Source organism: Sylvia atricapilla, chromosome 20, assembly GCF_009819655.1.
Source record: "Sylvia atricapilla isolate bSylAtr1 chromosome 20, bSylAtr1.pri, whole genome shotgun sequence".
In the NCBI taxonomy this organism is placed as follows: Eukaryota; Metazoa; Chordata; class Aves; order Passeriformes; family Sylviidae; genus Sylvia; species Sylvia atricapilla.
The window spans coordinates 4,685,455-4,702,226 of NC_089159.1; the positions used below are offsets into that span (position 1 = coordinate 4,685,455).

The 16,772-nt window shown below is 46.6% G+C and overlaps 1 protein-coding gene and 1 long non-coding RNA gene across 8 annotated transcripts in view; both read left to right on the forward strand.

The window, feature by feature from the left end:
- Positions 1–16,772, forward strand: part of CUX1 (cut like homeobox 1) — a 274,071-nt gene that overhangs the window by 129,190 nt on the left and 128,109 nt on the right. For all 7 annotated transcript variants that reach the window (XM_066333204.1, XM_066333199.1, XM_066333200.1 and 4 more), the window contains exons 5-8: positions 8,045–8,182; positions 11,476–11,599; positions 13,563–13,639; positions 14,366–14,432. In XM_066333204.1, the coding sequence (XP_066189301.1) occupies positions 8,045–8,182; positions 11,476–11,599; positions 13,563–13,639; positions 14,366–14,432 (406 nt within the window). The remainder of the gene's footprint in view (positions 1–8,044; positions 8,183–11,475; positions 11,600–13,562; positions 13,640–14,365; positions 14,433–16,772) is intronic.
- On the forward strand, positions 30–1,116 carry LOC136370029 (uncharacterized). Its single transcript, XR_010745112.1, has 2 exons — positions 30–330; positions 869–1,116. It is a non-coding gene; the product is annotated as an uncharacterized lncRNA (long non-coding RNA).

Here is a 16,772-nt window from a genome sequence, read left to right on the forward strand (position 1 = left end):
CATTTACTTTGCCTTACGTGATTTTGTTTTGATTCTAGGATAGTGATGCATCTCAATCCAGGGCATCTTTCTGCCAGTAACCATTCCCGAGCTGGGAGATAAATAAAGAATGTTTTAAAATAATAGCCCACAAGCTGTAGGGACCACACTCTGGGAGGGATCTCGATTGTGGTCACATTGCCTGTAGACCATCCCGTGCTGTTTCATTTAACCCTGCAAGCTTTGGAGAACTTGTGCCGTGATTAATGGGGAGGAAAGGCGCCGGTCTGCTGCCACTCCTCCATCCCCACGCAGGGGGGTCCCATCAGTCTGGCTTTGCTGCTTCCAGAGGTCGGCACAATTTGGGAATACGCTTTTTTTTTTTTTTTTTTTTTTTTTTCCTGGTGAGGAAAATGAGAGTCCCTCACCCTCTTGTGGGCGCTTTGAATTCCCCGGTACAGGCTGCACAGAACGCTCTGACAGCCGGAGGGTGAGGAGAATGCTGTTAAAAAGTGGGGGAAAAAAATAAAAGGAAGACACAGATGCCAGTCCTGTGGGATGGGGGAGTAAGAAAATATGTATAATTGTTGATGGAAGGAAGAACCTTTTCATGGTTTTTATGAAGTGAGGGGTTGGAGAGATGATGAGCTTTGTTTCAAATGGAATTACGGCTATAACTCTTCTGTCCCTGGGCTACCAGAGTCATAGGGGAACGGGAGCAAAGCTATCATTTATTCCATGAAATCTTTGTCTCAGTCTCTCTAGGCTATTTCAATTTACCCCTGAAATTTCTGGGGAATAATTAATGAATTAATTAAGTATGCTGTGAGGTGTTTGAATATTCAAAAGCTACAGTGTAATTATTATTTTTTCTAAAACACATTTTCAGGTTATTTTCAGACACGCAGTCTCCCACGAAAGCAGAGTTAGGGCATCAGAAGCTGGTGGAGCTTCTCCTTGTCTGTAATCCAGGGATCATTCTCCGGCAGGAACACTCCCCACAAAGAGCAGCGTCGCATTTAGGAAGGGCAAAAAAAACTTCCTTTACTTCGTGACCAAAGTATTGTGACAGCGGGGCCGAACTCCTGGCTCTTCGAAAAAGTCAAATCGTGCTAATAAAGCTGTGTTTTAGGAGGATTATGATGATTTTTCCCCCCTCCCTTATCGTTTCTGGTGAGCGATCACCGAGAGCTTTGCTTACAGCGGGCAACAGAAATTCAGTCGCGTTGAAAGAGACGCGTTGCCTTCCTTGAATTATTTTTAGATCCCAACCTTAGGAAACACATTTCCAGCGATATAAATTATTAATTGCCCCTGTAGTTCTGGCACTGTTTCATAACTTGCTTTCTTATCGTTTCCAGTGTTACAGGCCTGTAAATGAAGAGGGAGGAGGGGGGTTATTAAAAGGCAAGTCCTTTGTTTTGGAAGAGGCTCTTTGGGAGCTCCATGTTACGATAGCGAAGGAATAGATTCAAAGGAAAAGAGGTTTAATTTAGATATTAGGAAGGAATTGTTCTCTGTGAGGGTGGGCAGGCCCTGGCACAGGGTGCCCAGAGAAGCTGTGGCTGTCCCTGGATCCCTAAGTGTCCAAGGGCAGGTTGGATAGGGGTTGGAACAGCCTGGGACAGTGGAAGGTGTCCCTGCCCATGGCAGAGAGGAACAAGATGAGCTTTAAGGTCCCTTCCAACCCAAATCATTCCATGACTCTGTGATTTCTATGAGTGTATTTTGTGAACAAGCCGAGAGCAAATCTCGGGCAGGGCAGAGCGGAGCGCTGGGCTCTCGGTGGGGGTGTCACCGCACGGCCAGAGCCCGTCTGTGGTGATTTTACAGCGTGTCGGGAGCCCCGGGCCCCGCACCGGCCCCGCACCGCCCGGCCCCGCACCGGCCCCGGCCCCGGCCCCGCACCGGCCCCGGCCCCGGCCCCGCACCGCCCCGCACCGGCCCCGCACCGGCCCCGCACCGCCCCGCACCGGCCCCGCACCGCCCCGGCCCCGCACCGGCCCCGCCCCGCACCGGCCCCGGCCCCGCACCGGCCCCGCACCGGCCCCGCACCGGCCCCGCACCGCCCCGCACCGGCCCCGCACCGCCCCGCACCGGCCCGGCCCCGGCCCCGCACCGCCCCGCACCGGCCCCGCACCGCCCCGCACCGCCCCGCACCGGCCTCGCACCGGCCCCGGCCCCGCACCGCCCCGCACCGGCCCCGGCCCCGCACCGCCCCGCACCGCCCCGGCCCCGGCCCCGCACCGCACCGCACCGGCCCCGCACCGCCCCGCACCGGCCCCGGCCCCGCACCGCACCGCACCGGCCCCGCACCGCCCCGCACCGGCCCCGCACCGCCCCGCACCGGCCCCGGCCCCGCACCGGCCCCGCACCGGCCCCGCACCGCACCGGCCCCGGCCCCGCACCGGCCCCGCACCGGCACCGCCCCGGCCCCGCACCGCACCGGCACCGCCCCGGCCCCGCACCGGCCCCGGCCCCGCACCGGCCCCGCACCGGCCCCGCACCGGCCCCGCACCGGCCCCGCCCGATCCGCCCGCGCCGCGCTCCAGGCCGGGCTTTGGCACTGGCCCCGCGGGGCTGTGGGCTGCTGTGGGCTGCGGGCGGGCCGCTGGGGGCCGGACAGAGCCTTTGGGGGGCCGGACAGAGCCTTTGGGGGGCCGGACAGCGCCTCTGGGGGCCGGACAGCAACTCCACGGCTCCGGACGGAGCCTCTGGGGGGCCGGACAGGCCTTCGGGGGTCTGGACAGCCCCTCTGTGGGTCCGGGCGGTCACTGCGGGGCTCCGGACAGTTCCTCTGGGGGTCCATACAGTCCCTTTTGGGGTCTGGACAGCCCCTCTGGGGGTTCGGACAGCAACTGCAGGAGTCTCTGCAGTCACTCCGGGCTCCGAACAGCCCCTTCGGGGGTCCCTGCAGTCACCCCAGGGTCCCCGAAGTCACCCCGGGGGTCCCTGCAGTCACCCCGGGGGTTTGGACAGTCACCCCGGGGGTTTGGGCAGTCACCCCGGGGGTTTGGGCAGTCACTCCGGGGGTCCCTGCAGTCACCCCGGGGGTTTGGGCAGTCACCCCGGGGTCCCCGCAGTCACCCCGGGGGTTTGGGCAGTCACCCCGGGGGTTTGGGCAGTCACTCCGGGGGTTTGGGCAGTCACTCCGGGGTCCCGGTGCTCTCCCGGGCCGGCTGTCGGAGCCCGTTCCTCGGCACTGCTCCCGCCGAGCAGCGCTCCGCAGCCCCGGGCTGAAATATATGTATTTATATAAATACATTTGGGGAGAGAGAGGGTGATTTGGGCCCCGCGCGCTGCAAATTGTACATTTAAACAATGACACGGTTTTTCCACTGGGTTTGGCAAACGCCGCCACCAGCCCCTGTCGGTGTTGTCGGGGGTCCTCGGTCCTCACAGCAGCGACTGCCACGGCCGAAGGGTTAAAGATAAACTTTAAACATTCCCTGTCCCGCAGGAGCTCCTTTTCCATGAGCCGAGGTTGGGCTTTTCCCCCCTCTCCTTAAATAACGAGGGTGGTCCCAGCATACTCTATATCGAGACAGCTTTTCATCAGTTGCTCATCAGCATGCTAATTGCCGTATGACTAATTATGCCCTGAATTCCAGTTGATTTTCTTAATGAGACAGCTGGGTTAATTATGTAATCGTATGATTACATTAGCCCAGAGTGCCCTGGCGAAAAGGGAGGCGGGCGGGAGCGGGGTGTCACCGGGCGAGGGGCAGGGGGTGGCCGCGGTCACTTTGGCCGTAGCCATGGGCTGTGACAGCGCTGATTCGGCCATCCACGGCCGTGTTGTGTCTCGGGGATTGAGGGTGGGTTTGGGCTGAGCCATGTGCGGTGGACGTTGGGTTGTAGAGTCATGGAATATCCTGAGCAGGAAGGGGCCCGCGAGGATCATCAGTCCTACACAGCCCAAATAACCCACCCAAATTCTCCTGGAGCTCTGAGCCCTGGGGATGCCCATTCCCATTCCCTGGGGAGCCTGGGCAGTGCCCAGCACCCTGTGGGGGAAAAAACCTTCTCTTGATACCCAGCTAAACCAGCTCCAGCCATTCCCTGCTGCTGTCCCCGGTCACAGAGAGCAGAGACCAGAGCTGCAGCTCCAGTGAGTCTCCTTTCACTGTCCTCCAGCTGAGCAAACCAAGTGCCCTCAGCTGCTCCTTGCACGGCTCCTCCTGACCCTTCACCGTCTGCGTGTCCCTCCTTTGGACATTCTCTAACAGCTTTAAATCTTTCTCATATTGTGACACCCAAATCTGCACCCGGGGTGCTGAGGGGCTGCCTCATGTAATGTGTAGTTCAGGCAAAATCGATATTCGAGTTTCTTTTATAATTGTTTGTAAAGTCAGTACTTTGCACACCTAAACAGCACCAAAAAAAAAAAAAAAAAGGCTTCCCTTGCCCTGCTGTTGAAAAAAATATTCATTTTCATATTCATTTTCAGGGCATGTGCGTAGTGTGAGAACAGCCTGAGAGCTGCAGCTGCATCGCACCAGCTCGTTTGATGTGAAGTATTAACCGCTATAAAAATCACTTCGCATTTGTAACATTAATTGTTTTCTCATCTGTGCCCACTGAGACGTGTCCGTCCTCCTCCTCTACGAGGGGACAGTGAGGTGTGTCCCGCCAGGGGCTGTGCAGTCCCCGGGGAGGCAGAGGCAGGAGCAGCTCTGCGCGGTTGGGAATTCTGTTTCTGCGGTGGGAGCGGGGAGGAAACGTGCCCAGGGATGGGATCCAGATGTGCTGGGCTGCCGGCGAGCGCAGGATGCTGGGGGCTTCTCTGTGGGTATGGCATGCAACAAGTGGATCAGGAAAAGTGGGCAGAGTAGGAAGCAAGAGGGGAAAAAAAAATGCACTAAATCTAGTGTAAAAATACACGTCTCAATCTGCTCTTGGGCAGTGATGATCTTGCAAAATGCTTCTTTGAGTTTTGGATGATCGGATCCCTTTTACTAATTTTCTCTTTTTTTTTTTTTTTATTTATCCTGTGCCTAGCAAGGATTCTGGAATTTCACAAAAGACAGCTCAAAGCAATGTGTGATGAGGTTTCCATATTTTGGTGCTCAGGGAGGTGATTTTTCTCTCTTACAGACCACAGAAAGGGCATTTCCTTTGCTGCCTCTCTCCATAAGCCAGGGCCAGTTGATTTTTTTGAGCCGTGTGTGCCTGTTTGTGTAATGAATCGAAAGTTTTGGTCCATTGCTTGTTTAAAAATTCAGTGACCTCCTGTTAAATGACATGAAACATACTTTGCAAACCTGGTTAATATAAAAAGGTATGCTTTTCCATGCATGCATGTGTTGGGAAAGGGAGAGTATTTTTATTTATTTTTAATCTGCTTCACTCAGGTAGGAAAAAAGCCATTGTGACTGTAAGGTTTATACTTGTTTCAGGTTAATTGATGTTTATAAATACTCCAGAAATAACAGGTTTTTAGGTTTTTCAAGCTAAAAGGCCGTGTTGAAGCTTGCCATGAGAAATTATTTTTCTCTTTGCCCGAAATGTCCTGGCTGGTCATTTTACTGTCTTACAACGATTAGTTTTCTTTAATGCAGTTTATAAAAATTAGGTCTAAGAAGTGCTTCACCCATGGGGTTTTTTAACATGTCCTCCAGCAGTATTTGGTGGCTGCAGGCCATTAGTCCTTCAAATAGGCTCTAGTGAAGTTTGAAGTTTAATGCACAGAGACTTTTTTGTTTTACATTTTGTTTGTTCTGCCACTGTTTTGCTACTTGAACATTAACCTTTAATAGAGCTAAATTAAATATACATGTCCTGATGAATAATTATGAGATTGCGAGCATTTTCATTTTGTACATGAAGCTTCTCAGGGATTGCAAATTTGACTAAAGGTTTCGTCATTATTCACTTTATAATGCCCACGTTATTTTTGTCTTTTAATTCTTTCCTGATTTCAATATAAAAAGCATTTTGTATTAGAAGCAAAATACCTCTTGTGCGTGTCCCGGCTTTTCACAACGTGTTAAAATGAGGGTGGGGAGAAGTGAACCCACAATTTTGTCAGGTTCAGTTTCTTTCATCGTGGCACTTTGTTTCATAGAAATACCCACAGCTGAAGTTAAGATCCCGGGCTCGTGGTTCCTGTAACAATTTCAGACGTGGCCAGAGAGAGACAATCCAGCTTTTCTTTGTGCTCAGCAGATGAATGTCCCGGGCTGGCTCTTTGGGGGATGCTGAGCTGCAGGAGTGTGACAAAACTCTGCTCCTTGCACAGGAAGGTCAGGGACCTCCATGGGAGCAGGGGAATGTTGTGACAGCCCACACTGTAATAGGACCATCCATAAATACTGCAGAGCCTTCAGCTCGTGCTACTGCTGCCACTTCAGCTCTCTAATTCCTTACCTGTACCCCCCTGTCTCTGCCACAATAACATTTTAAGTTTGATTTATTATAAATATTTTAATACAGATAATAATAACGAAAAGTATTTGGCCTAAAAAGCATAAATGAAAAAGCTATGTAGTCATAAACTATGTATGTACAGAGAACAGATGACAAGCAACCTAGATTTTGTATTATGAACAGGGTAATGCCATAAGCTGTTGAAGAACCCGAGTAACAAAATGCAGCAGGCTGCTACTTAGAATGTCTCTGAGCTCAACATAACCCAGTGCTATTCTTTTATAAACTATGCAACAACGCTGGCATATTGAAAAACACACAGGCTCATGCTTAATGTGTTAACAGAGGTACAATAGACTTATTATGTGTTTCCAGAGACTGGAACTGAGGGTGGTCTGAAAAATTAATGACTGTAGTGGTTGAAAATTAAGTGAACTCCCTAATATATACTGTTGTTGATCCACTGAGTTTGGTGTTTAGCATTCCTCAACAGGAGACTAAATCTTTGCAGCCATTTCACAAGAGATGCTGGCGCCCATAGCAGAAATATATTCAATAATCTTTTATAAGTCCATCACACTGCAGAGTTTTCCTATCCTGACTGGGAAGAAGGCCCAGAATAAATCACACATGCACATGTCAGGTGTGTGCTGAGAGCCCTCTTTACCAGAAGGGGATGAACATCAGAGAATTAACACTGTGAGGACGTTTGATTAATAGTCTAAGGAAAAGAGAGATCCAAACCCAAGGTTCATGGAATTGATTACATCCACACAACGTTTCTGATGATTATTGATCTGTCAATTAGAAAAAGAACCACTCAGATCTCCATGGTCACAGAACCTGTTTGAGCTCTGCTGTGCAGGAGGGCACAGTTTGCTTCAGAAATTCACTCCTGCACAAGTAGAAGCCTGGTAGGGACAGTAGCTGTCAGTGAGCTGTGCAGTTTGATTGCTTTTCATCCAAAAATTCTCATTTTGCAGTAAAAAATGTGAAGCTTAAAACCCTCACATGCCTTTGTCTCATGACTGTCTGCACCCAGGAACACTGTCCTGGGGATTAGTGCTGGGATGGAGAAGCTGTGTGTGTCCAAATTTCATGGAATCACACAACGGTTTGGGTTGGAAGGGACCTTAAAGCTCATCCCATTCCACCCCTTGCCATGGGCAGGGACACCTTGCACTGTCCCAGGCTGCTCCAAGCCCTGTTCTGCCTGGCCTCGGACACTTCCAGGGATCCAGGGGCAGCTGCAAACAGGGCAGGCTGTACTGGGACCTCACCATCCTCACAGCCAAGAATTTTTTCACAGTATCCCATGTCTCCCTGCCCTCTGGCAGTGAGAAGCCATTCCCTGTGTCCTGTCACTCCGGGTCCTTGTCCCAAGTCCCTCTCCAGCTCTCTAGGAGCCCCTTTTAGGCTCTGGAAGAGGCTCTAAGGTCTCCCCAGAGCTTTTTCTTCTCCTGGCTGAACACCCCCAGCCCTCTCAGCCTGGCTCTGTATTTAAAGGGATCATAGATAGAATGAAATATTTGTTTTTTTGAAATTTGCAAGATATACAGTGAGGAATGTACAGGTCTAATAACTCAAAGAAGGGCCCTGCTGGCTCCAAAATGGAGAAGAAAGGACACTTGTGCTCTGAGTTGCTTGGGTCACAGAAGAGTTCTTGATGCATTTTATTTTACTGTTTCTTTTTCAGATCCGGTTCCAGCCTTGGATTTAGGACAGCAGCTTCAGCTGAAGGTTCAACGCATGCACGATATTGAAACAGAAAACCAGAAACTTAGGGAAACTCTGGAGGAGTACAATAAAGAATTCGCCGAGGTGAAAAATCAGGGTAGGTTTCAACTGTATTATCAGCTTTTCATGCAGACTGAAATTTGAAGACAAGGATTGAATTCAGTTTTATTTCTTAAAGATAGAGGTGGCAGCAGCATTGAAATTCAGTAGAGGAAGTGCAGTAGTCTATTAGAGCCACTTCTGTGTTTGTGTGGGGAGATGGGCTGTGGGCAGACTCTTCAGATTTCCTAAAAGTTTCATTTGCTGTGGCACCAAGTCAGAGGATGGAGTTGTTATTCTGCATATTTGGTGGTAGCCTTCAGCTCTGAAAATTACACCTGACTGACGTTACTTGTGACATTTTATGAGAGGCAGTGCTGGTGCTGACATCAAGCTGAACGTGGGTGTTGGTACTTGCAGGATGTGCAGCTTGCACAGACAAACAGAAATTCAGGATTTTGTACCCACATGTGACTCTGTACAAAATGGAACTTTTTCTGTACTGTCTTTCCTTATCTAAATGTACTGCTGGAATATATTCAGCATTTGCACTTTATTTTTACTCTAGAGACCATCCATAGAGCAATGTAAATACAAGCTATTACTGTTAAATTATTTAAGTTTTAATGAGACTAAAGTACACGAAAATACATGAAAATCTCAATGAGATTTAAAGCCTGCTGGCTTTAAGACTGCTTAAGTTTTCTTGGGATTCAGTTTCCTGCACCAGGAAGAGAATTTTCTCAGCCATGCACTTAGTTGCCCATCCACAGGACTTTTCATTTCCATCTTTACTGCCCAGTTCTGAATGGTGGAAAGGTAAATTGTCTGGGCAGTTGGAAAAATGGAGATTTTATTTTATGTTTTATATTATGGAACTGTCACACCTAAGTAACATTTGACAGCTGTGTTAGCAACTAATTTGCTTTTGTTAAATCTCATTTTTTGTCGAGGGAAAATCTACGTAGTTAAATCTTTTGAAATATATTTTGTTTTCACATGGAGGGTGTGACCCCTGGAGAGGACAGGTATCAGCATGCCAGGATTTGGGCTGGACTGCAGGAGATGTCATGTTGGAGCAGTAATGCTCCAAGCAAGACTGTATTTTTTGCTGGAAATGTACAATCATTGCAGTTCACTGTGCAGAGTTTTCCTGAGGCTGTGCATCCAGTACATCCAAGCATGACATGGGGGTTCATCCCACAAAGTGGAAAAGCTCTTGACTTGTGGAGTTTTTTGCTATAACCACTCAGAAGTGACATTTTTGATTTTCCCTGGTGTGCTGGAATTTCCTTTCCATTTCCCCACTGTAGCCTTTGTGTTGTTTTTCACTCCAGTGCAGTGGTTTCACTCTCAGTTTCAAACAGGGATTAATAAGCTATCCAGGGAAAAGGCTGTTGTTAGCTGAGGGTGCTTTGATCAGTTAATCTCTTTGTTTGGAGGGCTGGTATGAACTCTGTGGTGCCTGTAAGAACTTCTTCCAAAACTGGTATAAATGGCAGTGCCTGACAAGCTGTCGCTGACCTGAGCACTGAAGGAGGCACTTGGTGCTTCAAGCAGTGTAGAGGGTTCAGCTGTACTTGTCCAGCACATCCATTGTTAGGTGCTTAAAGGTAAAATCAGATTTTATTACGATTTTATTACATTTTTTCCCCATATTTGTACACTTTTTGTGTTCATTTTTGTAGTTCTGTTTTCTTCTAAAATTAGACATTGAAACTTAGTCAAGGTGCAATTGCATGCATTTACATGGGATTATTTTGCTCTCTGCTTCTCCATATACCAGAATATCTTTTGCAGATTTTTATCTGAAAACACCTGAGCAGAGGTGTCTCCAGAAGGCAGCAGCATCCTGTGCAAAGGGAGCATCTTTTGCTTATTCAGGAAGAGATCAGGATTTGTATGACTTCCCAGATCTCAGGGAAGAATTTCCCATTGCTTAAGAAAAAAAAAGAAGTGACGTGTCCTTTTCACGGCCTGTTACTCAGTAATGAGCCTCAGCTGATTTCTGCACAGCCAGCAAAATCCTGCTCCTTCAGGCAGAGGCAGCTGCTTTGCTGGCAAGCATTTTTACCAGTCTTCCCCTCTTTTTTGTGGTCACCGTGGACCAAGCTTTAGTAGTGCCCAGACAGCAGATCATGTCACCTGCTACCTCCTGTCTGCTTCCCAGCTGCCTGCTCAACCCTCAGCATCAGGATTTTGAAAGGATTATGTGATATTATTGAGGGAGTTTTCCCCCTGAGCCCATAGGGTTTATTTTTCATATTAGGGTTCATCTTCCTAGGATGTTTCTGCAGGACATGAAACTTTTCACGTCCAAAAGTTTTTATTTTTTCCTCAGGATTTATTAGTGGTATCTGTAAGTAAGTTGATGTCTTGCATCTTGGTGTGAGCACTCTGAACTGTGTTGCTGCTGGGAACCTTCTGGCAGTCCAAGGCTTTTTCCAAATTCTGTTATTGTTAGAGAGCATACTCTGGTGGATGTCCTGCTTTTCCTCTCCTGAGCCGTGTCAGGATCCAGTCCTTTCCTTGGGGTGGGATCACAGGGCTTCCATGTAGGAACAGATCAGGGCAGTAAGGAGATGCTGAGCTGTGCCTCTGCAGGTTTCTGCATTGCTCTCATCCACTGCAGGGCATGGGGAAATTCAGGAGAGCTCCTTGATCTGAGGGAAGGGTTCTGCAGATTCCCTGGAAGGCTGCGAGTGCCTCAGAAAGTGAAAACAGTCAATGTTTGTGTGTAAACCCTGGGGTGGATGATGAGGCAGAGACAGCAACTGGGACACGCAGAGCTGCAGTGCCTGCTGTTAATGGAGCAGTTGGATGTGGGGTTTCTCATCAGCTGGGAAGCAGAACAGAGCTGTATCCCAGAAATGTGTTCAATCAGTGTGAGATTGCATCTGTGCATGAACCATGGTGGAGCTGCCTCTTAGTGCGTGAGCACAGTCAGGTGAATTAAGTGTCCTGTGTGTAAATGCATACTTAAACCTACACTGGGACTTTATTAATCTTCCCTCGCACTGAGCTAATTTTAGGCTAGTCAATAAGGTGATATTATATTTTACAATTGATTTTTTTTTCCTTCTTTTTTCAAAAAAAAATTCGTGTTAGAGGAACCTTCTTCACTCTGCTTTCCAGCAAACTCCATTGATCCTTCTCAACCTAAACACTTAAAGTTCAATTTAACATTTAGGGAGTAAAAGGTCTCCAAAGGGACTCATATCCATTGATTTTGTGTCAGAGTTGAAGAGCTAAAGTTTAAAACACACTGAGCCTACAGGGTAAAGCAAGCCTTGTGTTGTGGAACCACGTGGAGCTGTGTAAACTCATTCCTCCCCTATTGTTTTGCTGCAGAGGTTACAATAAAAGCACTTAAGGAGAAAATCCGAGAATATGAACAGACCCTGAAGAACCAAGCGGAGAACATAGCCCTCGAAAAGGAACAGAAGTTACAAAATGATTTTGCAGAGAAGGAGAGGTGAGTGAGTGTGTGTGTGTCTGGGTGCTGGGGAGGAGGAGAGAGGGATTTTTCTGTTTAATCTTCCCAGCCAGGGCTGGTGGCTGGAGACAGCTCATCCATTGAGTGATTCCGGCGATTTATGCCTTTGACACGGGATCATTTGATACTCAACTTTGCCCAGGAAAACAATCGGGAGAGTGTGGAAGTGAAACAAGGACAGATTGTCTCTTCTCCCTGGTGTGGTGGGGAGGAGTGTCGTGTTCAGGAGGGTGCAAACCTGCTTTTATTCCTCCCTGGCTGTCCTGTCCTCTGTGACACCAATCTGTCTCCATCAGGCAGAGCGATTCCTGGTGTGTCCCAGGCTCTGCAGCCCTGGGCTGGGGCAGATCAACCACTGCACCCACAGCCTGGGCCAGGGATGCACCATTCCTGCTCCCCTGGGAATGGCTGAGAGACACAGGGTATCTTCCTGAATTGTCCTGGCAAGGTTTGCATCTTCCTACACGCCAGAATTACAATAATTACATTATTTACTATGGATTTAAAAAAAAACAAACCAACATTTTTGATGAATTTCTGTTCTTTTGCTAATGAGCAGGGAGCGTTTGAATCTTTAGGTTGGTGGGCAAATAAATCAGGCAGGAGAGAACCAAGGGGCTAAAGAGGGAGTTCTGTCAGGCTGCATTCCCTGCCTTGAGAATTTATTTCTCCCGTGGAGCAATAACACTGAAGCTATAATATGCTCAACACAGCGTGGAAAACCTTCAGTTCACGTGAGCTTTTTAGTTGGAGGGTTGGTTGTTTAAATTCAGGGCTGAGTGGGGGAGAATCTACCAGTGAATGCAAAGCTTTTTTTTTCTTTTTTTTCTTTTTTTTTTTTAATTCATCAATACCTGTGGGTTGCTTTTTTTGATAAGCAGCTTGTAAGGAGTGCTTTTAACAACAGCAATTTCAAGGTGTTTAAAAATAAAACAAAATGGCAGGTCGTGGAATGCAAATAAAAGTGTGTGTAAGAGAGGTTTGGAGGTCTCAAAGTACATGGTTCAGTATGAAGGGAACTGACGCATGGTTCTTGCTATAAATAGTTATTAACCTGGTCAGCAGTGTTGGGGAAGAATTTGTGCACCCTATGGAGTGCAGGCAGGATGCTGGTAGTTTCATAAGCCATTTCACAATTCTGAGATGTGCAGAATATCCTAAAAGCAGTGTTGTAAAAAGCACGGCTCCTGGGAGATGTTGGAGCAGCTCCTTTCAGAGATGAGTTTTATAACTCCTGCAGCCTGGCCCTTAGCAAGGAGTGCAGTGGCTGCTTGGCCAGATGATGTAAAAATGAGTTTATCTGGCACAAACAAGAAAATGTTGCCTGTGGACGTAAGAAATGTGAGCATATTAAAAGTTTTGCTCGTGTTCTATAGAAAATACCACTGTGAGATTTGTTTTGAAATATGTGTGTTTTCTTAAAGAGTAGCTAATAATATTGCTGCATTTGGCACCCATTACAGCTCTGATGAAACAGCTGCTGCATCTATTCACTCTATCAGTTATGGCAACAAATTCCTTCATTATGACACTAAAATGGAAATGTATCATTCTTCTTGTACTAACTTTGTACAACAGAGGGTGCTTGGTGACAATTTTCTCAATGTGTGTGACATTTCCAAAACAAATTATGCTCAAGAAAACCTTCCACTGAAGTTGTCATTTATATAGCAGTCAACTCTTTATAATGTTCACAGCTTATGTTATGAGGTGGCTACACTGTTAAAATTTTAATCAGTGGGGCCACAAAGCAGGAGCAGCATCTCACGACGTGACAGCGTTCCTGGGTCCCAGGGAAGCACCAAGGAGCGAGCCCGTGTGGTGTAGGCAGATCATTCCAGTTGAGACATTTGTTCCCTCCATCCCCCAAATCCTGAAGGCACAGATGAGTTGTTTGACGTGATCACGAGCTCTGCTCTCACCTCTCCTCTCCCCTTGACAGAAAATTGCAGGAGACCCAGATGTCGACAGCCTCGAAGCTGGAGGAAGCCGAACACAAAGTTCAAGCTTTGCAAACAGGTTTGGCTTGGCTTTTGTGACCTTTTCCAGGTGGTCAGGCGGGAGGTGAGAGGACAGGGATGGTTGGGTGTGTCAGCACTGGGTGTGAAGCAGCTCTTGGCGTGCAGGGAGGTCCAGCAGAGCTCAGATGTGCTTTGTGAATCAGAGCAAACGCTGCTGTTGCAGCTGTCGTTGGCAAATACAGGCACCGTGGAGCACACACAGAATCAGAGCATCCCTGGAATTACAGCAGGCCATGGAACTTATCCTCTGTGTGTGTTCTGCTTCCACACATTTCCAAACTGTGATAAATATCTGTGTGAACCCTGTTTCTTGCCTGTTGCTATGACTCGCCATTAATTTCCATCTCTGCATACTTCGAAATTCCAGGTCTGGACACATTTGGCTTCGTTTACTATGGGAACAGAAAAAAATTTATTCCCTGAACTATTGCAATAAGTACTTCAAAGCAATAAGCAGTTTAGCCAGCTTAATAAGAAACTAATAATGTCTAGCTTGGTTAAGCAAAAAGTGGAAATTTTTGCAATATAACAGAAATACTGTAAGAAATTGTGAAAAAAGTGAAAACCCTGTGGTTTTTTCTGAGCCATAATGGTTTGCCTAGGTAGAAGGGTAAAGGTAAGGAGGTTTACAGCTTTATTTTTTTTTATCAGGACATGTGCAGCCTTATTTATGACTGAATACTGCTGTTTCAGTACTGTAATGCTTCATGTTTATGCCTTTTAGCCTTGGAAAAAACCAGGACAGAACTATTTGATCTGAAAACAAAATACGATGAAGAAACTACTGCAAAGTAAGATTTCCCTGTTTTCTTTCTATGTCTTCCTTCAGGGTATCACTGATTTTTTTTGTTTTGCATCTGTCTGTTGGAGGGAGATGAGATGAGGGAGGCTCAGGCATCCAAGTTTTTGGAAAACATGGTCATAATTTGGCTTCCTGTGGAGAGATTATTAGTTTTTATATTTTCTTCCCCCCTCAACAAGACATGTCTCCTGGCACACACACTGCTGCATTCCTGGTTTCATTCTCAGGTGCTTCATCTGTGTATCTCTTAGCCTGTATACCTCTTGTATTTTATCTAGAAATAGGGCAGTGTCAGAAATAAGGTTTTCATTGTGATCTTCCCATCTTGGTGAAAACAAAGCTTCAGTTAGTGAAGGATTTCTGTTTGACTCTTAGGCACCCTGGTTCTTTCTGCTTTTGGGGTAGTAGTCCTTGCTCTGCCAGGTTCACCCCTAATTACAGAGAGCAGCATTTTGGGCAAAAGTTTCCTTGTTTTCAAGTGGAACATGAAGGTAGTCTTAAAAATATATATTCTTGTCTGGTTAATAGCTACTGTTTCCAATTATCCTCTGGTTTTATTAACCATCAGGGCAGGGAACAACAAAAGAGACAGACTGCTGCTGGTTTCCTTTGAACCCTTCATATTTAAGGAAAGTTAATAATGAGAAGGAATTCTCATGATCAGCAGGATTAAGCACAAAGAGTCATTTCAGTGTCTGGAAATGGGATGGGAACGAATCAGCCATTTCAGATGGCTGGGACACTCAGGGGAAGGGCTGGGACTCAATGTCACCTCCCTCTGCCCACTGCCCAGGCTTGAAAACCAGTCAAACTGGCACCAGTTTTAAATTTCTTACCCCATGGTTCTGTGCCTGTCGAGGATCTGATTCCCCACTGAGGATGTGGGGAACTCAGCTGGAGCTCACAAAATTCAGCCCATGGCAGTTTGAACAATCAGCACTTAGAGTTTAAACACCTTTTATGTCCTTCAGGATAATCTTTCAGGTGAATTTTGGTCTGCCTCTGCAAGTCCAGTTTCCTTTGAGCTCCATGTAGGATGAGTTCTTGTGAGGGGATCAAAAGTATTTTTGTTCCCTCATTGATTCATCCCTCTCTGAGGGATGTAAACAAATGGTTCAGATGGAGCCTTAAATTCCTGCAGATTGACTTTGTTTTTTCCTGCACATAGCTGATATTGTTGCTGTTATTTAATCTTGCAGTCACTTCTGAGAGAACAGGCAGAGATCAGTGGTTGTAGGCACTGAACCTAATAACCCCTCACCCTTTTTAATGTGTTTATTTGCAGAGTGCTTCATTTTTTAATACTGTTTCCCTAAGTGCTGTAATTTATCTTACACTGAGCAAAATCTGTTCTCCACAGTATTTGTTTGCATTTCTAATCTCACTCTTTCAGGGAGATTCACACAGAAATATTTCTTTTTTATAGGATCTTGAGAATGACTCTTACCTAATTTATATAGAATTACATAAAATTAGTAGCATCTGCAGTAACAAGAAGTTTATTGTGTTCTGTAGCAGGATGATTATGGAGACTGGGTCTGGAATATCGTGGCCATGGAGCTGAATCCTGAAGCAGACATTAAGCTTGTACTTTATCTCCCAGACTAATGTGCTGTGAAAACAAACTTGTAGGTCCTAATAACAGCAGAAATATTTTATCATTGTTTTGGATATTTATGGCAGGAATGGTTCTTGCATAACAACAGTTGTCTGTAGAGTTTGCAGCCCAAATTTTGCAATATGGAAATCTAGAAGGACATGAAAAGGGAACTGAATGTAGACAGTGAAATTGAGTCATCTATTTTAATTGTAAAAGCTGGGAGAAAGGCTGAAAAAACACCAATAAAAAGGGTGAAAGACAGTTTGATTCTTTTCTTAAAAGAAGCCCTCTTTTGATCTAAGTCTGAAAAGCTACTTGTATTGCCAATTTTAATTCTATGTTTTAAAAACATGTGATTTTTATCTTAGGCCAGAATTGTTAGTTTTACAGACGCTTATTTGATGCAGATGAATTGGAGTGCCTTCGGGAAAAAAACAGATAATTGTCAATTTTTTAAAGCTAACAGTGCTTTTAAGATTTTCAGTCTCAGAATAAAGCTGTCTTTCAACTGCTTGAAACTGAAAAAACTTTCAAACGAGGCAAAAAAAAAAATACCCACTACCAAACCCGAGAAGCACAAGAAATAGAGAGTGAGAAGTCTTCATTATCAGCATTGAGGAGTCTGGATTTTATCCTGGAGCCTGGTTGTGGTGATCTGAAAAGTTGGGAGTTATTATGTCAACTTGTTGGCTTTATCTTTTCACAATGTCCCGTTCAAAGTACTCTACG